This window comes from Panthera onca, chromosome C2 (assembly GCF_046562875.1).
Source record: "Panthera onca isolate mPanOnc1 chromosome C2, mPanOnc1 haplotype 2, whole genome shotgun sequence".
Classification (NCBI taxonomy): domain Eukaryota; kingdom Metazoa; phylum Chordata; class Mammalia; order Carnivora; family Felidae; genus Panthera; species Panthera onca.
Window position 1 is genome coordinate 67,830,812 of NC_138347.1, and position 17,890 is coordinate 67,848,701.

Sequence of the window (17,890 nt, forward strand, 5' to 3'; positions counted from 1 at the left end):
CTCAAAAATATATTGTTAGGGATAAAGCAAAGCACATAATAGATTATGTGATAGGATACCATTTGTACCATTTATACAAGGAAAGTACATACACTTGTATATATATGTATGTAGCTAATTATATATATATATATATATATATATATATATATATATATGTACATATAAAGAATATCTCTGAAAGATACAGAAGCTGGTAACAATAGTCTCTAAAGAGTAGAAAAGTGGCTGAGGAAGAGTGGGTGAAGAATTCCCTATACTGTAAATTATTTTGTTCCTTTTGAACATTTTTATCATATGTATGTGTTACATATTCCAAAATTGAATAAAATAATACAGCTAAAAATTCACACAAAACAGCAATTTTGTTTCTAGATAATTTGCCTGCAGAAGCCCTCACCCATGTACAAAAGGGGAAAAAATGCAATTTTGTTTTTAAGGGTAAAAAACTAGAAAAGCCAAAGTCTTCATAAGTAGGGGAATAAATATGTAAAATGTGGACTAGCACATAGCAGTCAGATAGAGACAATAGATGATATACAGATAGTTAGACAGATAAATCTATCACAAGAAGCAGTTAAAGGAAATAAACTACATTGGTCTATCTGTGTATCAATATGGAACAACTCAAAAACATGTTGAGCAAGAAAAAAGCATAACACAGAATATATGTTTAGCCTACAATTTAAATGAATTTTTAAAAACACTAAGTAAATGTGTAAAACTCACAATGTATGTAGTTTACCTCTGTGGGGGGTAAGGTTGGGAGATGGGAGTGGGAGGTCGGTAATATTTTATCTTAAAAACAACTACAAAACAAAACAAAAAAAAAAAGAAAAGGAACAAAGGGACGATAGGTAAGATAAAATGTTAAAAGTTTTAAATCTGGATAATAGGAGTATAGGTGTTTGTTGTTTTATTCTTTGTGTTTTACTGCAGTTCTAGAAATGGTAAAAAAAAAAAAAAAAAAAAAAAAGGTAAAATACAAATATCCAGCAAGTTTCTCCAGATTGATCCTTCTACTTTCTTTATAAAGTCAAGTAAATTCTAAACAATTAGCCTTGACATTATTAGTAAATACACCCTTAAAACACAAAATTTTGTATTAAAGCCTTTAAAACATTAGGAAACCCTGGTCATGGCTTCAGATTTCATTTCTCAGATGCAATAGAAGAGAACCCTTGTCAAAGAGAATGCAAGGAAGTCTGACTCCTGCGACAAGGTGACTTGTTGGGCACACCCATTTGTCCATCCCCAGCCCTCATTCTTCCAAATTCCTATTAGCATATTCTGTTGAGGAAGCAGCATGGCTTGCTTCAAGACATACTCATTTTCCCTGTGCCTATTTGCTCTTTGTGAAAAAGAATACTTTCTGGAGGCGGGGCTTGTTGACTCTTTAAAAACCAGAGTCTCCACGCTTACCTGATCACTTCAGTTCCGGCATCCTGCCTAGCAAAGAAGCAGTTAGTCAAAATGATACCTGGAGGCTTAAGTGAAGCCAAACCTGCCACTCCAGAAATCCAAGAGATTGCTAACGAGGTGAGTTGATGTATGTCATGAAAAGGATTGATTCAAAATCTTGGTTCCTAGGTCAGGTGTGTTAAGTGTGTGGGTGAACATGAAAACTAGAACACTGGGAAATGTGTTGTGCTTTGTTCAGCCTTCCCTACAACTAAAAACCTTTTCAGATGAAACCTCTAAGAATCCCAAATGTGAGAGCGATCTCAGGCAAGTAACATCACTTCTCTGAGCCTCAGTTTCCCCATTTATAAAAGAAGAATTTGTATTAGGTCATCTTTATAGGCTTACAGTGTATGATTCTAGGATTACTAATTCGGTTTCTGATCTTACCAAATGGAGGCAACATGTAATTAAAGTCTGAGGTTGCTAACAATTTGACAAACTAGACTTTACCCTCTCTACAGGGAATTTTTTTAATGGGTTAAATGAAGAACAATATTGCAAAGATACCATTTACAAACTTCCTGCCAGTTTGAATAAATAGAAAATATTTTAGTCTTTTAGTATTTAGAAGATGATTAAACTAGTATGGAAGAGGAGTGGCATAGTCTATGGTGATTCCAAAATTGATAAGGGTGAAAACAGAACTCAATGTTTTCAGCAAGTTGATACATTTTTCTAAGTGTTCTTTGATTAGATATCACCTAAATAATAAAATTTTATTATATTGCATATTTTATGAAAAGAAAAAATATGTAAATTGCCATTTTAGGCCTGTAAATTGTTGCCCTATTTTCTTATCTCATTCGTTGTTTTTCTCTCTGAAACTTCTTTCGATGACACTGGCAAACAATATTAGCTTCTTGTGTGAATGAGAGAGATAGGATCCTCTATGTTAGGGCTCTGGAATGCTTTCTAGAGATTAGATGCCTGGAATTCTACCACTAGTTCTTTGGGACTAAATGTTTCCCTTTTAAGAGTTCTTTTAAAAAATACTTTGGAGCTTATTTTTCTTGTAAAGCAGAATATTAAGTCATTAATACCTTTTTTTGAGTCCTTATATCAGGTCAGTGTCCTCAAACTTCAGTGTGCACATGAGTTACCTGGGAGTCTTGTTAAAATGCAGATTCTGACTCAGTAGATCTGGCTGGGATGGGCCCGAGAGCCTGAATTTCTAACCAGCTTCCAGGTGATGGCCCTGCTGCTGTCCATGACCTCACCGGCTTACAGGACTAGAGATGCATGATATCCAAGAGACCTGTGGGAGATGGGCTTTCTAAAAGCAAGGCAATGAAAAAAAAAATCTCAATTCCATTTGTGAGATGAAGATCACATCTCTTGCTCTGCTGGCAGAGCTGTGAGGGCAAAATAAGATGATGTGCATAATAATGACTTGGAAACAAGAAAGAAACATGCATAGGTGAGGCATCACAGTTATTTGCTTCAAATCTTCACCTGAAATCACCCCTGACCCCGGAAAATCCCCCTGAGACTCTCCAGGGACCAGAGCTGTAAGAAAGTTGGGGAATAACAGATTTGATAGAGAGAATGCAGAAAATTTTAATCATTTTTTAAAAGCCTATCTTAGCAAGAATAAATTTTTTAACAAGAAGCTATAAAGTTATAAGAAGGCCTTGCGTTGTTAAAAACATTCATCTGTGAGCCACATCTTAAATGATGAAATTAACTTGCAAGTGTGTTTCCTGCTGCTTACCTCAGGCTTACTCTGACAAGGCTTATCCCATCAAGGAGGTAGAATGAGAGATAGATATTAACAGTAGCTATGCCACCCCAGAAAGGTGCTTTGCAGTTTTAAAAGCCTTGTCATCCATTTGGCCAACCTCTCATTTGATCTTCATAACCCCTAGGGCAGGGAAGGAAATCATCATGTCCATTTTTCAGGTGAGATTTCAGACTGAGATTCAAAGAGGTTAATAACTGCCTGGTTAAGAAGCTGGCCTGTCTTAAGATTTTGACCACCTGCCTTTTCCACTGTAAAGTGGCAGGAACATGGAGAAGTATGTGGGTTGAGGGAAATACAAGGTATGGTAAATTGCCTTCTCTGTGCAAGCAGCCAGCCTCAGATTTAAATCAATTTGAGAAATAAATATGAATGAATCATTTTTTTTAATTTTAATTTTTTATTTTTGAGAGAGAGAGAGAGAAACAGAGTATGAGTAGGGGAGGGGCAGAAAGAGAGGGAGACAGAATCTGAAGCAAGCTCCGGGCACTGAGCTGTCAGCACAGAGCCCAATGCAGGGCTTGAACTCATAAACCCTGAGATCATGACCTCAGCCGAAGTCAGACAATCAACTGACTGAGCCACCCAGGCACCCCAGAATGAACCATTTCTTGAATATCAATTAGGTGTCCAGGACTGTGATACATAAGCGTGCTTTGTGCTGATAGCTCAGAGCCTGGATCCTACTTCAGATTCTGTGTCTCCCTCTCTGTCTGCCCCTCCTCTGCTCACACTCTGTCTCTCTCTCAAAAATAAATAAATAATTAAAAAAACTAAGAAAAAAAAAGAAGATACATAAGGACTTTAAGACATTGCCCCTGCCCTCAAGGGGTTTACACTCCATTTAGGGAAGTCAAGATAACTGGGATGTAACATAAAATATTTTTTAAATCATAGGGTTGGAAGAGGAAACACATTAGAGTTTGCCCATCAAAGCTCTTTCTTTTTTTTTTAAGTTTTTTAATTTATTTTGAGAGAGAGGAGAAAGAGCACAAGTGGGGGAGGGGCAGAGAGAGGTGGGGATCTGAAGTGGGCTCTGTGCTGACAGCAGAGAGCTTGATGTGGGGCTCGAACTCACAAACCGTGAGATCATGACCTGAGCCAAAGTCGGAAGCTTAACCGACTGAGCCAACCAGGTGCCCCAAAGTCCCTAACTTTCAAGTGAAGAATTACTGTATAGTAGTTCAGCTTATCAGGTATTAAGCTCTCAGTTATCATTTAGCTAGCTCCCCTCTCACAGGAGAACCTTAGGGGGCAATTCCCAATTAAGTATTAGAAGGTGGAGGAATGGTCATTTAGGAAGCACTTCCCATCAATTATGTAACTTATCTCCCTACAAACAACCCCAAAAGGCAGTTATTACCAAAACCACTTTTAGATGAGGAAATATAATCAACACCTTCTACAAGATTATAGAATTAGTTAGGTGCCCAGTCAGAGCCAGGCAAATGGGTAGGTGTTGGTAGTCATACACTTAGTAGGATCTTAGGGGGTCTCAAGGAAGAGCACTAGTACCTGTCATTTACCTTGTAATTTTATATCTTTGATGTTTTTTATGTATTCTTATTTTTTTAAATCACCTATTAAAATGCAGGAGCTTCTTAGAGCTGAAGTTTCTTCTTAGAGGAGCTTCTTAGAGGAGCTGAAGTTTATCAGCTTTCACTGTCCTTATCAAAGAGCTTTTTAGTGGAATGCCAACTGAAGGAAGAACTCCATTTGGGAGGCAAAGGAAGGATGGAGAAAGCTATCTCACAGAGAGGAGAAAGCATCAAAGAAAAATGAGAACTGCAGGTTTAAGGAATTTGATATCAAAATGAAAGAGGGATGTTGGACAAAGTCAGAAAGAGAAGAGAATCAAACAAAGAGCTTGGGGTCGAGGAGACTTGAACATTTCCAAAGGCAGACGAAAAGAGTGTCCCCATTCTGAAGATAGCAGAGACTGAATGGTAATTGTGTATCATGTATTACTAAAGGATAATAATTATTCTTGGGTCCAGAGTACACGTAGAAGAAATCCCCTCTCCCAGAGTTCTTTGTGTTAGTTGAGGATCTCTGCTATCCCTCTCTTCTACCCTCTTTCCTTTCTGGAAAGACAAGTTGTCATGAAGAAAAACAACCTCACTTTCTTTATTCGGAAAACATTATATACACAGTACCATGTGAAATGTTATAGGGACAGAAGGGACACAAAAATGGTTTCTGCCTTTAGAGAGATTTACAAAATAGATTGGAGATAAGAGATACACTCAAGGAAATAACAAGCTATACTTGACCCCATCTATGAAAAACTGTAATATGTGTAATTAAGGACCGAGTGGCCCTACCAGCAAAAGCCTCTAGATCATTACTGCTGATCCATATCTTACATCATATGTTAAAAAACCAATGGATGAGAATTCTGAGTAATTTTACATGCAGGAAATAAATGTTATTTCAACAGTTATTTTTAGAAATAAGAGCTATTATTATGCATGCACAGGTAGATACAACACACACACACACACACACACACACACACACACACACACACCTCAGTCAAACTTAATTAGTGAATGCCATTCCTGGCAAGCACAGACCATAATACCATACAAACATCCCCTCTGCATACCATCATGGACATCACACCCTGGAGCTTAGTATGTCACAGTTGTCACTCACCCACACATTTGTATTCTCTCTGACAGCAGCTTCCTCATCAATCCCACTGCCCCACACCCAGAGAGCCTGCCATTCAGCCACACTACAATCATTCAGGCATTCACCCTCCCATCTTCATCATAACATGCCTAAACCAACTTGAGCATTCGTCCAGCCTGGACCCATGGTGAGTGGCTTCATACACTCTTCCACCCCTGATTTCTGTTGACCCCATGAAATTCTGGCATTCCAGTCCTCAATTAGAGATCGCTCCCATTGCCACCACTTCCTCTTCAGCTTGTGCTCCAGATCCAGAGAACTTTGCCAAGGAAGTTGCAGAACCACAGAAACTCACTCACTACAAATTTATGAATTCATGCCAGCAAACAACAGCAACAGGACCCTAGGGCTTCCAGAACATGCTTTCAGTCACAGCCTGTTGGCCCTTTTCTAGAAACTCCAGAAAGGTGGACCTGGACCTTCTCTCTCCTTGGTTTCTCAATCCCTCCATCCCCATGGCCCCTCCAGTAGGTATCTCAGTTTCTTCTCTTAAAAGATTGCAGTCATCTGGTGCAAGAACACTCTGATTCATTTTCTCTTGCTGGATCTCATTCCTCCCTCCAGCCTAAGACTCTGCCCTCTGTTCTTCAGTCCACCTTTCTTCTCTCATGTCAGATGCCATCATTTCTTGTGTACCAGTTGCCTTGCCCCATATTTGTCCCTTCCCTCAAAACATGGTCAGATGACAAATGTCTAAGTCACTTCTCATCAGCCCTACTATACTTTCATGCTACTGCCCAAACTCTCCTTCCTTACTCTGTAAAACATCCCAAAATATACCTTACCCATGTTGCCTCTATCACATTTCTATTCATTCTTCCCTAAATTATGCATAGCCCAATGTTTCTGCAGAATGATTACAGATAGGGAAAAGCCATAAGTGTTAGGTGCAGCATGGGATCCTCAGATCCCAGAGAACTAACCATTCACCAAGATTCATGCTCTGCAGCAATTAAAAAAAAGAAAAGAAAAGAAAAGAAAAAAAATTGAACATCTCTAGGGTAATTGTATTTTGCCAGCTGCTCCTTCCTGATAGGATCCTTTCACTGGCTGGGGCTCAAATGACAAACCCACACTGTTTCTTCTTCCAGCATCTCAGCCACCACCATGCATGGTAGGCTGAGGAAAGTGAATGTCAACTGTGTTCAGCTCGAGGTCTGTCTATGTACTACCAGGTCCCAGACCACCACTCCCAGCTGGCTTTACCCTCTCAGCACCCACCCTTGGGGAGTCTTTCAGCACCAAGTTGCCTTCTGAAAATTAAAGTTTCACTGACCAGTTCCTTCCTATTCTTCCCCCTTTCCTGCTCCTCAGCTTAAGCCTCATTACCCCAGGTTCATAGCATCCAACGTTAGAATAATACCAGTCTGTTCTACTGGGAAGAGAGAGCAAGGCTACAGGTTATAAGTAGAGTGAACCTGAAATCATGGCACACAGTCTGATAGGTGCCAATGCACTTACTGAAACAAACCAGACATTTGAAGTCAGCTCTCTTATGGAAAATTCTGGACTTGTGGACTATATAGATACAGTGGAAAGGTTGCAGATTTTGATCGATTTTAAGATGGAAATAAAGTTTTCTGATATGCAGTAAAAAAAAAAAAATACGACCAAAAGACTGGAAACCAGAAGGAATACAGATCACTGCCACTGATAAACCAGATACTTAAGCTATCAAGCAAGGGATTTAAAACCTTAAATAACTGTAATTAATAATTTTTCAGCCTTAAGCAGTCATGTTCTCCTCACAGCCTTAGGTCCCTCATTTGTAAAATGAGGTTTAAATAGATAATGTTGGGTTTAGTGTAGAGATTAACCCTTTCCAACTTAGCTCCTAACTTGACTGGTACCCCATATTGGCTCAGAAGGGTTAGACAGAGGAAGCAACAGGCCAGTAACTCCTCTCCTTACTTGACTTCTCTCGGCACTCCTGTCTACTTTTTTCCCGTTCTCCTGCACCCTACCTCTTCCCATTTCCGTTTGTTTGGTTTCTTTTTTCCTCATGATTTGTCTTCTTCCTTTGTCGACTTTGGAGCTTTATTTTCCATCTCAAGAAAGCAATATCACATTCTTCCCATCTATTCTGAAGGTCACAGGAGAAATGGGTGGTGGTCTATGAAGTGTTGTAGCCTCCAAAGTAGTCTGAGAACTCAAAGAGTTTGGAAATGTCTACATCTTTGAAAACAGTTCTGGTACCCAAACTGAGGTGCTGATAGAAAAGGATTCAGGACATCTTCCCACTGATGGGAAGGACTTGATATGGCCTTGGGAGAACCCTAGATGCATGGGAGACCTGTCTAAAACACGTGAAATGCTTTTGTGATGGGCAGGGAGGCAACTTCCCAATAAACAAGGTATAATTGAACATACACGTCTATTTCCTTTTCCTTCTAAATGATAGGAAAATATTGCAGGGTAAAGGGTATAAAGCCAACAAATAGAAAGACAACAGGAGATAGGCAAATACCACCTCAGAGATACTGACAAAACTTTGGAAGATGGAAAACAGATGAACAAGGGAAAATTACTGGACCATCTAGACAAAGCCTAAACCACAGACGGGAATGATGAGCCAGAAGTAAGTGGATTCATGGTGCAGAATTCCAAAGTGGCTCAAGCACTAGCAATGCCAGAAACTTATGATGACAAGAGTGAGGCATGGGGCTCCCACCAGGAAAACTGATGACAGATCTGTATGAGGAGATTGCCCCCAGATCTTTCCCTTTCACTCCCTTCCAAGCTGAAAGATGATAACCTATTACCCATCCTCCACCCTCACAGAATTCTGAAGATCTACTCTTAGCAGAAATTGAGTCAGAGAGAACACAGTGGACACTAGCATTATCAGGCTCAGCTGAGGGCAGGAATGAAGGACCAATACTGAAAACTGGTAGATTAAGTGAAAGTTCACATATTGAATTTGAGACTTTCATTCCCTTGTCATGTTTGGTTTGGGAATGCTGCCATCAAAGCTTATAATTCCCCTGTGGTAGACAGAATGGTGGCCAACATCCTAATCCCTGAATCCTGTAAATGTGTTATGTTACGTGGCAAAGTGAATTACAGCTGTGATTAAATTAAGGCTCTTGACACTATTTTTGTAACTTTGAGTCTGAAATTATTTCAAAATAAAAAATTTTTAAATAAAGTAGTAATTATAGCTCTCCCATCTTTATCAATCAAAGATACATATATTAGAGTTTTACTAGTGAAAACGTTACCATATATTGCCACAAGTTGATGTAATGCAACAAAATTTGACATTTTAGTTAGCCCATGTAATCTTATTATCCTTGAAATACTGGAAATAGCTGTCATTATCATGTTTAAGGACCTTCAGAAACACGAGGTTCCCAGGCTTGTAAATCACATAAATGGAGTCCAGTATAGCTTTGATAATGTGTTTCCTCTTTTCTCTTCTTAAGGTTAAACCTCAGCTTGAAGAAAAAACAAATGAGACTTACCAAAAATTTGAAGCTATAGAGTACAAAACTCAAGTGGTTGCCGGAATAAATTACTACATTAAGGTTAGAGTTCAACATCCACCTTGGCACTAAAAGATACTGTATTTCTCATTTTGTATGATGTTCCCTGTCACCTCCACCATATATTTTGTCCCTCTGGTTGTGCTAAATTAAGATGTCTATCCCACATGAAACTTCCCAAGTGGTAGACTCTCAAATTGGTAGATAATGGGATATTCAAACCATGTTTCCTGTGGATTTAGAAAGCTTTCTTACATTGATTTCTTCTAAATGACAATTATATTTTATAAATTACAATTTTCAGAAATTGTATAGAAAGAGATTTCATTAACAGTTCCAGGCATGTGGCCATGGCTGCTTCCTTTGGGAAGCGGGAGGATGGTATCTCAGTTGCCTGAAGGCATGGAGCTGAACCACATGCTATCTTGAAGCTTATTCTACCTCAAAGCTTTGTGATTCTATATATCTAATTAAATGGATTTTCGGAAGGACTTAAAGTAATTTAAGGTGGAAAAATAACTTAAACCACTTTTGTCCTTTACATAAGCGTTTTGATTAATACAATTTGAATAATTTTGATAATTCAAATAAGTGGAGTCAATTTGTGACACTGCAGGTACAATTAAAAACAGTGGAACATTTAAAATAATTTTAAGATTAATTTTATAGTTACATCAATAAATTAAATGATGCACTATCTAGTTGTAATTGAAGAAAATCGTTATGAAGTTGAGAGGGAACCGTTTCAAGTCAACCATAGATATTTGGGAACAATTTCCACCCTTTGGTATTGAGATGACAATTCTGATTTAATAAATAATAACAACAGACATTCAAATGCATTTACTTAATCTTGACAAAACCATTTTACCAACACACACTCTGGCTTATTCCTCATTAACAATAACTACTTAAGATATAACATTTTTGAAAAATGTTTTGAGCCAAAAAATAAATTAACCAGTCCTAACCAGCTGAGCATAGGAAAATTGCAACACTGAGTTATATAAATGGATCATCCCAGTCCTACCATATTTGAACTCCTAGTATATGCCAGGTCCTGAGGTGGTACACATGAATGAGATCCTACTTTATCCTCAGAAAGCACTGGCATTGTTTCCTCCTTTCTCAATCTGCTTTCTTCACAGCTGAAAAAGAATGTTCTCCAGTAAAAAATGATTTTGTTCAAAGACAAGAAGCGTGCCATCAAAATTGAGATCATTGTTTTAATAATTTATGATTAGTCCAAGTTCATAAACTTCATATATTAACCAACTCATGTATGTCCTTAAAAGCTTATCAGAAAACTTGAAATTTTCTTCCGTTAAGACCACCTGCCTCGTCAGATTTCTCCTACTGGATTACAGTTCCCTCATTACTTCCTGGCCACTGTATCTAGTTGTTGATCTCTGCTTTGAACCACTCTCTAAATTTAAGGTCTTGCTGGTGATGTGACCTCTGTTCTTTCTCAAGTACCTATCAAGAGGCAGGTGGTGGAATGGAAGGGCTGCAGGCTTTGGTGTCAGACAGTTCTGGCACCCTTGAACCCTTGTTTGACTTGTTCACTAGTCAGTGCCTGTGTAATTGAAGCTCCTCATCTTTGCTGAGCCTCAATGCCCTTGTCTGCACAATGCAAATAATAACCTACTTTGCCAGGTGTTGTGTGGAATAAATGAACTGAAATTTACTAAGCACTTATAATTTGCTCTGTTCTAAGAGCTGGACATGTATTATCACTTTTAATCCTCTCAACAAATTTATGAGGTAAGTATGATCATTTCCTCTATGTTACTGGCAAAAAAATGGAGCCCCAGAAAGATGGGGTAACTAATAAGGTCATATAATTGTAAGAGCAGAGCTAGGATTTGAATCCAGATGGTCTGATGCTTAACTACTGGCTGTGCTGCATCTAACAATGTATGCAAAGGCTGATGCCCTGTTCCAAGTACAGAATAAATGCTTTTAAAGGGTTACACTGTAGAGTGAAAAGAACGTCGACATTAGAGTCTGGATTTCGATTTTGACTCTATCACTCATTAGCTGAGAAATTTATGGAAAATTACTTTATCTCTCCTAATCTGCTTCTGCATCTGTAAAACTGTCATTGTTCCACCTTCCTTCAGACCTCATAGTAAGAAGTATATAAAATGCTCATCATAGCCTCTGAATCACAGTAAACATTTGATAAATGGTATTTGTTAATTAGGAAGGAACATCAGAATGTAAAAAATATTATTATAAGATAAACTTTCATTGTTTCAACCAAGAACAAAGGTAGACATTCTTACCATGATTTTCTAGGTCCCAGACTCCTGCCCAAACTTCCATTTCAATTTCAATACCAATGACTTCCCAGCAAGATCCCTTTATTTTAGGAGGGACACTACACTGTCCACCCCCTGGGCCCTGCTTAGTCCTACTAGTGGGTACTTACAAAGCAGATTCTACTATAGATATGGGAACCACACATCCCAAAATTTCTAGGACAACTCTGATTTTCTCCTCCCTTCTCAAACCATGCAGCAAATAAAGTGTCCCAATTTGGAAGTCAGAAAACAGAATCAACAAAATGACGGTCACATGTTTTCTTGTTCTGTGCATCTTTGAAAATGAAATGCAACTCTGAACTTTCAGACTGTAGGAAATTTTATAAAATAAAATAAATTAAAATAAAATAAAATAAAATAAAATAAAATAAAATAAAATAAAATAAAATAAGGACCTATGCCTCTAGCCATACCCTTTCTCATAAAATAAGAGGGTAGATTTATGAAAATCAAGGGTCTAAGAATGCTGGTCTAGAAATGCTATTCCCAAAAAGCTTATTTCAGTAAAGTCTTTATAGTCTGTAGATCTTTCACTTGACAGAGATCCATTTGAATGAATCTCTTTTTCATTGTTTTTTCTTTTTTTATCTTTTAGGTGAAAGTAGGTGATAATAGATATATTCACATTAAAGTATTCAAAGGTCTTCCAGTACAAGATTCATCTTTGACACTTACTGGTTACCAGACTGGCAAAAGCGAGGACGATGAGCTGACAGGCTTTTAGCAGAGCATGTTCCAAAAGTGGTCTGGTATTTTCCACTGGCTACTGATTAACGATCCTTGCTAATATATGTAACTATCAATAAAGAAGCATTCCTTTTCAAATAAATTGATTTCTTCAACTATTTCTCTTCTACTGTGTTAATATTAATTATCTTTTCTTTCTCAAAGTCAAATGATAAGACCACCACCACTGCCACCACCTTCCCACCATAGACAGGCTAGATCATGGGTGATCAGTTCCCTATGGTTGCTAAGAATCCAATATTCCATCCCTAGCCTCACATTTTAAAATTAAATCAGGTATTTTACAAAATATATTTATATTTTGGGGCACCAGAGTGGCTCAGTTGGTTAAGCGCCAACTTTGGCTCAGGTGATGATCTCACCGTTCGTGTATTCAAGCCCTCCATTGGGCTCTGCATTGACAGGGTGGACCCTGCTTGGGATTGTCTCTCTCCTTCTCTCTCTGTCCCTCCCCAACTCGTGCATGCTCTCTCTCTCAAAATATATAAAAATAAAGTTAAAAAATATATGTTTATTTATATTTTGAAATAACCTTAAATTTACAGATAAGTTGCAAAAAAACTTTTTCCCCGGACACTTGAGAGTAAGTTACCTACAGCGATGCCCCATCACCAACAAAAACTTTAGCGTGCATTTCCTAAAAAGAAGCATTTTCTCCTGAACAACTGAAATACAACCATCAAAATCAGGAAATTAACTGATTTTAGTTAATGTACTAAAATCAACAGTTAATGTACTGTTAGTACATTTGGTAACATCTAATCCCCAGACAACATTCAGTTCCCTCAGTAATTCCCAAAATGTCTTTTATTGCTAAAAGCTCCAGTCCAAAACCAAGTGTTCCATTTAATTGCCATTTTTTTCTCAGAATTTTCTAACATCTCTATTAAGATATAATTTATATACCATATAATTCATCCAATTAAAGTATACAATTCAATAGTTTTTAGTACATTTAAAAATATGTGCAACCATCACATAGCCAATTTTAGAACATTTTCACCACCTCAAAAAGGAAACCATACCTTTTTGCTATCATCCCCCATCCTCCTCCACATCCTCACCCCTAAAGAAATCATGAATTTACTTTCTGTTTCTACAAATTTGCCTATTCTAGATATTCCATATGTATGAAATCACATATGGGTTTTTGTAACTGGCTTCTTTCACTTAGCATAATGTTTTTGAGATTCATCTATGTTGTAGCATGTGCCAATGTTTTATTCCATTTTATGGCCAAATAATATTCAATTTTATGGACATACTACATTTTGTTTATCATTTATCAGTTGATAAATATTTGAGTTGCTTTGACTATTATGAACAATGTAATGAACAATGTATAAACATTTGCACATATTTTTTGTCCATACATATTTTCATTTCTCTTGGGTATATACCTAAGAGTGAAATTGTTTCATATGGTAACTCTATATGTTTAGTTGTTTAAGGAACTTACAGACCATTTTCCAAAGTAGATGCACCATTTTACATTCCCAACAGCAGTGTAGGAGGATTTGAATTTTTCCACATTCTCGACACTTGTTATTATCTGCCTATTTGAGTCAAATCATCCTGAAGGGTATGAAGTGATATTGTATTATGGTTTTGATTTGCATTTCCCTGATGACAAATGATGTCAAGTATCCTTTCATGAACTTATTATCCATTTGCATATCTTCCTTGGAGAAATGTCTATTCAGATCCTTTCCCCATTTTTTTAATCAGGCTGTTTATCTTTATTATTGAGTCGTAAGAGTTCTTCACACATTTTGGATACAAGCCCCTTATCAGATATATGATTTGTAAATATTTTCTCCCATTTCTCTGTGGTTCTTTTTACTTTTTGATGCTGACATTTGAAGTGTCAAAGTTTTTAATTTTAATGAACTCCAAATTATCTTTTTTTTTTCTTTTGTGGTTGTACTTTTGGTGTCAAATCTAAGGGTCCTTTGCCAAATCCAAGCACATAATGATCTACTCCCATGTTTTCTATTAAAAGTTGTGTAGTTTTTTTTTAATTTTTTAATGTTTATTTATTATTGAGAGACAGAGAAAGACAGAGCATGAGCATGGGAGGGGCAGAGAGAGGGGGAGACACAGAATCTGAAACAGGCTCCAGGCTCCGAGCTGTCAGCACAGAGTCCGCCCCGGGGCTCAAACTCACAAACCACAAGATTATGACCTGAGCCAAAGTCAGATACTTAACCCACTGAGCTACCCATGAGCCTCAAAGTTGTGTAGTTTTAATGTTTACATTTAGGTGTTTGATCCCTTTTGAGTTAATTTTTTAATTTATTTATATGAGATAGATGGAGACAGCATGAGTGGGGGAGGGGCAGAGAGAGAGAGGAAGAGAGAGAATCCCAAGCAAGCCCCACATTGCCCGAGCAGAGCTAGATGTGGGGCTCAAACTCATGAAACTGTGAGATCATAACCTGCACCAAAACCAAGAGTCAGACGCTTAACCAACTGAGCTACCCAGGCACCCCTTAATTTTTATAAATAGTATGAGGAAAGGATCCAATGTGCTTCTTCTGCAAGTAGCTATCTAGTTGTTCCACCACCGTTTGTTGAAAATACTATTCATTTCTACATTGAATGGTCTTGGCATCCTTGTTAAAACCAGTTGATCACAGGCACATAAATTTACTTCTAGACCTTCAATTCTGTTCCATTAATCTACATGTCTTTCCTTACGCCAGTACCACACTTTCTTGATTACTGTTGCTTTGTAGTAAATTTTGAAATCAACAAGTGTGAATCCTCCAATTTTGCTCTTCTCTTTCAAGAATGTTTTGGTTCTTCTGGATCCTTTGAATTTCTATATGAATTTTAGAATCAAGTTATAAATTTCTACAAAGAAGTCTTCTCGGATTCTGATAGGAATTAAGTTGAATCTGTAGGTCAATTTAAGGAGTAGTGCCATTTTAACAATATTAAACCTTCCAATCTATGAACATGGGATGTTTCCTCAAGTATGTACATTTTCTGTAATTTCTTTCAACAATGTTTTATAGTTTTCAGAATATAAGTTTTGCACTTATTTGTTAAACTTATTTCTAAGTATTTTATTCTATGGATGCTATTGTAAATGAAATTGTTTTCTTAATTTCATTTTAGCTTGTTCATTGCATGTGTATAGAAATGCAATCAATTTTTTGTGTATATTGGTCTTTAATTCTTCAATATTGCTGAACTTGTTTACTGGTAGATTTCTTAGGATTTTTTGTTTGTTTGTTTATTTATTTTTGAGAGCAAGAGAGAGAGAGTGCAAGCAGAGGAAGGGCAGAGAGAGAAAGAGAGACAGAATCTGAAACAGGCTCCACACCGTCAGTACAGAGCCTAATGTGGGGCTTGGACTCATGAACCATGAGATCATGACCCGAGCTGAAGTTGGAAGCTTAGTGGACTGAGTCACCCAGGCACCCCTCTTAAGATTTTCATATACAACAAGATCATGTCATCTGCAAAGAGAGATAGTTTTACTTCTTCCTTTCCAGTCTGGATATCTTTTATTTCTTCCTAATCACACTGTAACCTTTGGTACAAAGTTAAATAGAAGTGGTGAGAATGTGTATCATTGTCTTGTTCCTGATCTTAGTGGGAAAGCATCCAGTCATTCACTATTTAGTGCAAAGTTAGCTGCGGGGTTTTCAGTAGATGCCTTTATCAAGATGATGACATTTTCTTCTAGTTTTTTTAGTATTTTTTTTAATTATGAGAGGATATTGGATTTTGTCAAATGCTTTTTTTCTGCATGTATTAAGATGTTCATGTGGCTTTGCTTTTTATTCTTTCCTAGAGTGTATTACATTAATTAATTTTTTTTTTTTTTTTAAAGAGAGAGAGAGAGAGCACGCAAGCAGGGGAAGGGCACAGGGAGATGGAGAGAGAATCTTAAGCAGGCTCCATGCCCAGGATGGAGACTGACTTGGGGCTCAATCTCACTACCATGAGATCATGACCTAAGCTGAGGTCAAAAGTCAAATGCTTAACCAACTGAGCTACCCAGGCACCCCTAATTGATTTCTGAATGTTAAATTAACCTAACATTCCTAGAATGAGTCCCATGTAGTCATGGTATATAATTCTTTTTTATGTGCTAGATTTGGTTTGCTAGCATCTTGCTAAGGATTTTTTGCATCCATAATTATGAGAGATATTAATCTGTAGTTTCCTTGTGATGTATGTTTGGCTTTCATATCTAGGTAATACTAGGTAATACTTTGTCTCATAGAATGAGTTGAAAAGTTTTCCTCTCTCTTCTGCTTTTTGGAAGAGTTTCTGTAGACTGGTATTAATTCTTCTTTAAATGCTTGGTAGAAGGTAGCAGTGAAGCTATCTGGGCCTGGGCTTTTCTTTATGGGAAGTTTTTGATTACTTAATTTAATCTCTTTTCTTGTTTTAGGTCTATTTAGTTGACTTTTTCTCCTTGAGTTGGTTTTTGATATCGTGCCTTTCTAAAAGCTTGTTGATTTCATCTGTATTATCTAATCTATTGGCATATGATTGACTGTCCATAGTATTCCTTCCTTGGGCCTACCTAATGGATTTTGGGCTGACTTGTCAGGAAGGAGAGGAAAGGAAGAAGTGGAAGAAAGGGAAGGAGAAAGGAAGGAAAGAGAAAGGAAAAGAGGACATTTGTTTTAAAGATGCCCTAAATAATGTCTCCCTCTGTGTTCTGTACTCTGTTCATCACCCTAGTAGTGCCACTTGCCAACCCTGTCCCCATATAATAGTTGTATATATTAAGTGCTTATTATATACCAGATAGTGTTCTAAAGACTTTACACATATAACTCATTTAATTCACATAACAACCTCATGAGATAAATATTGTTATTATCCCCTCTTTACAGAAGACTGAGTGTACAGAGGCTAAGTTACTGCCCAATGCCTCACGGCTAGTTAATAAAGTGAAGATATGATCCCAGGCTATTTGCCTCCAGGAACAATACCTTTAACCCCTACACTCCACTAACACAAGCTCAGAATTCATTTGCTCAGCTATTCTGACCCTTGTAGGAGGTAAGGGGGGACTTGAAATAGTGAATATATATATATATATATTTTATAACCACTGCTAGATATTTCATAATAAACTATCCTATTTATCTGCCTTCAGCTCCTAGCACATAGATATGAAGTTCAATCAGTGAACGAAAAAATCTCTACTGGCTGGCTATTAATGCCATAGGGTTCTTAGGTAACAAGGACTATCAGAAATGATCCCACTGGCCTAATAATAAGAATCCTTTTTTGAACAATGCAAAGATGGACACAAACATCTGCAGCTATAAACTCAGAGCAGCTAGCTGGTGAAGGATATACAAAACTCTATAATCAGATTGATTGGATTTATTTGTACTTTATCCTGATTTTGGTATATACTAATTTGAATATACCACATGTTTAAGAATTACTCTAAT

The 17,890-nt window shown here is 37.3% G+C and overlaps 1 protein-coding gene across 1 annotated transcript; it reads left to right on the forward strand.

The window, feature by feature from the left end:
• The first annotated feature begins 1,210 nt into the window (after positions 1-1,210).
• Positions 1,211-12,435, forward strand: CSTA (cystatin A). The gene is made up of 3 exons (XM_060639831.2): positions 1,211-1,539; positions 9,325-9,426; positions 12,307-12,435. The coding sequence occupies exons 1-3, from the start codon at positions 1,474-1,476 to the stop codon at positions 12,433-12,435; spliced, it is 297 nt and encodes a 98-aa protein (XP_060495814.1). The 5' UTR covers positions 1,211-1,473.
• The last annotated feature ends 5,455 nt before the right edge of the window (positions 12,436-17,890 follow it).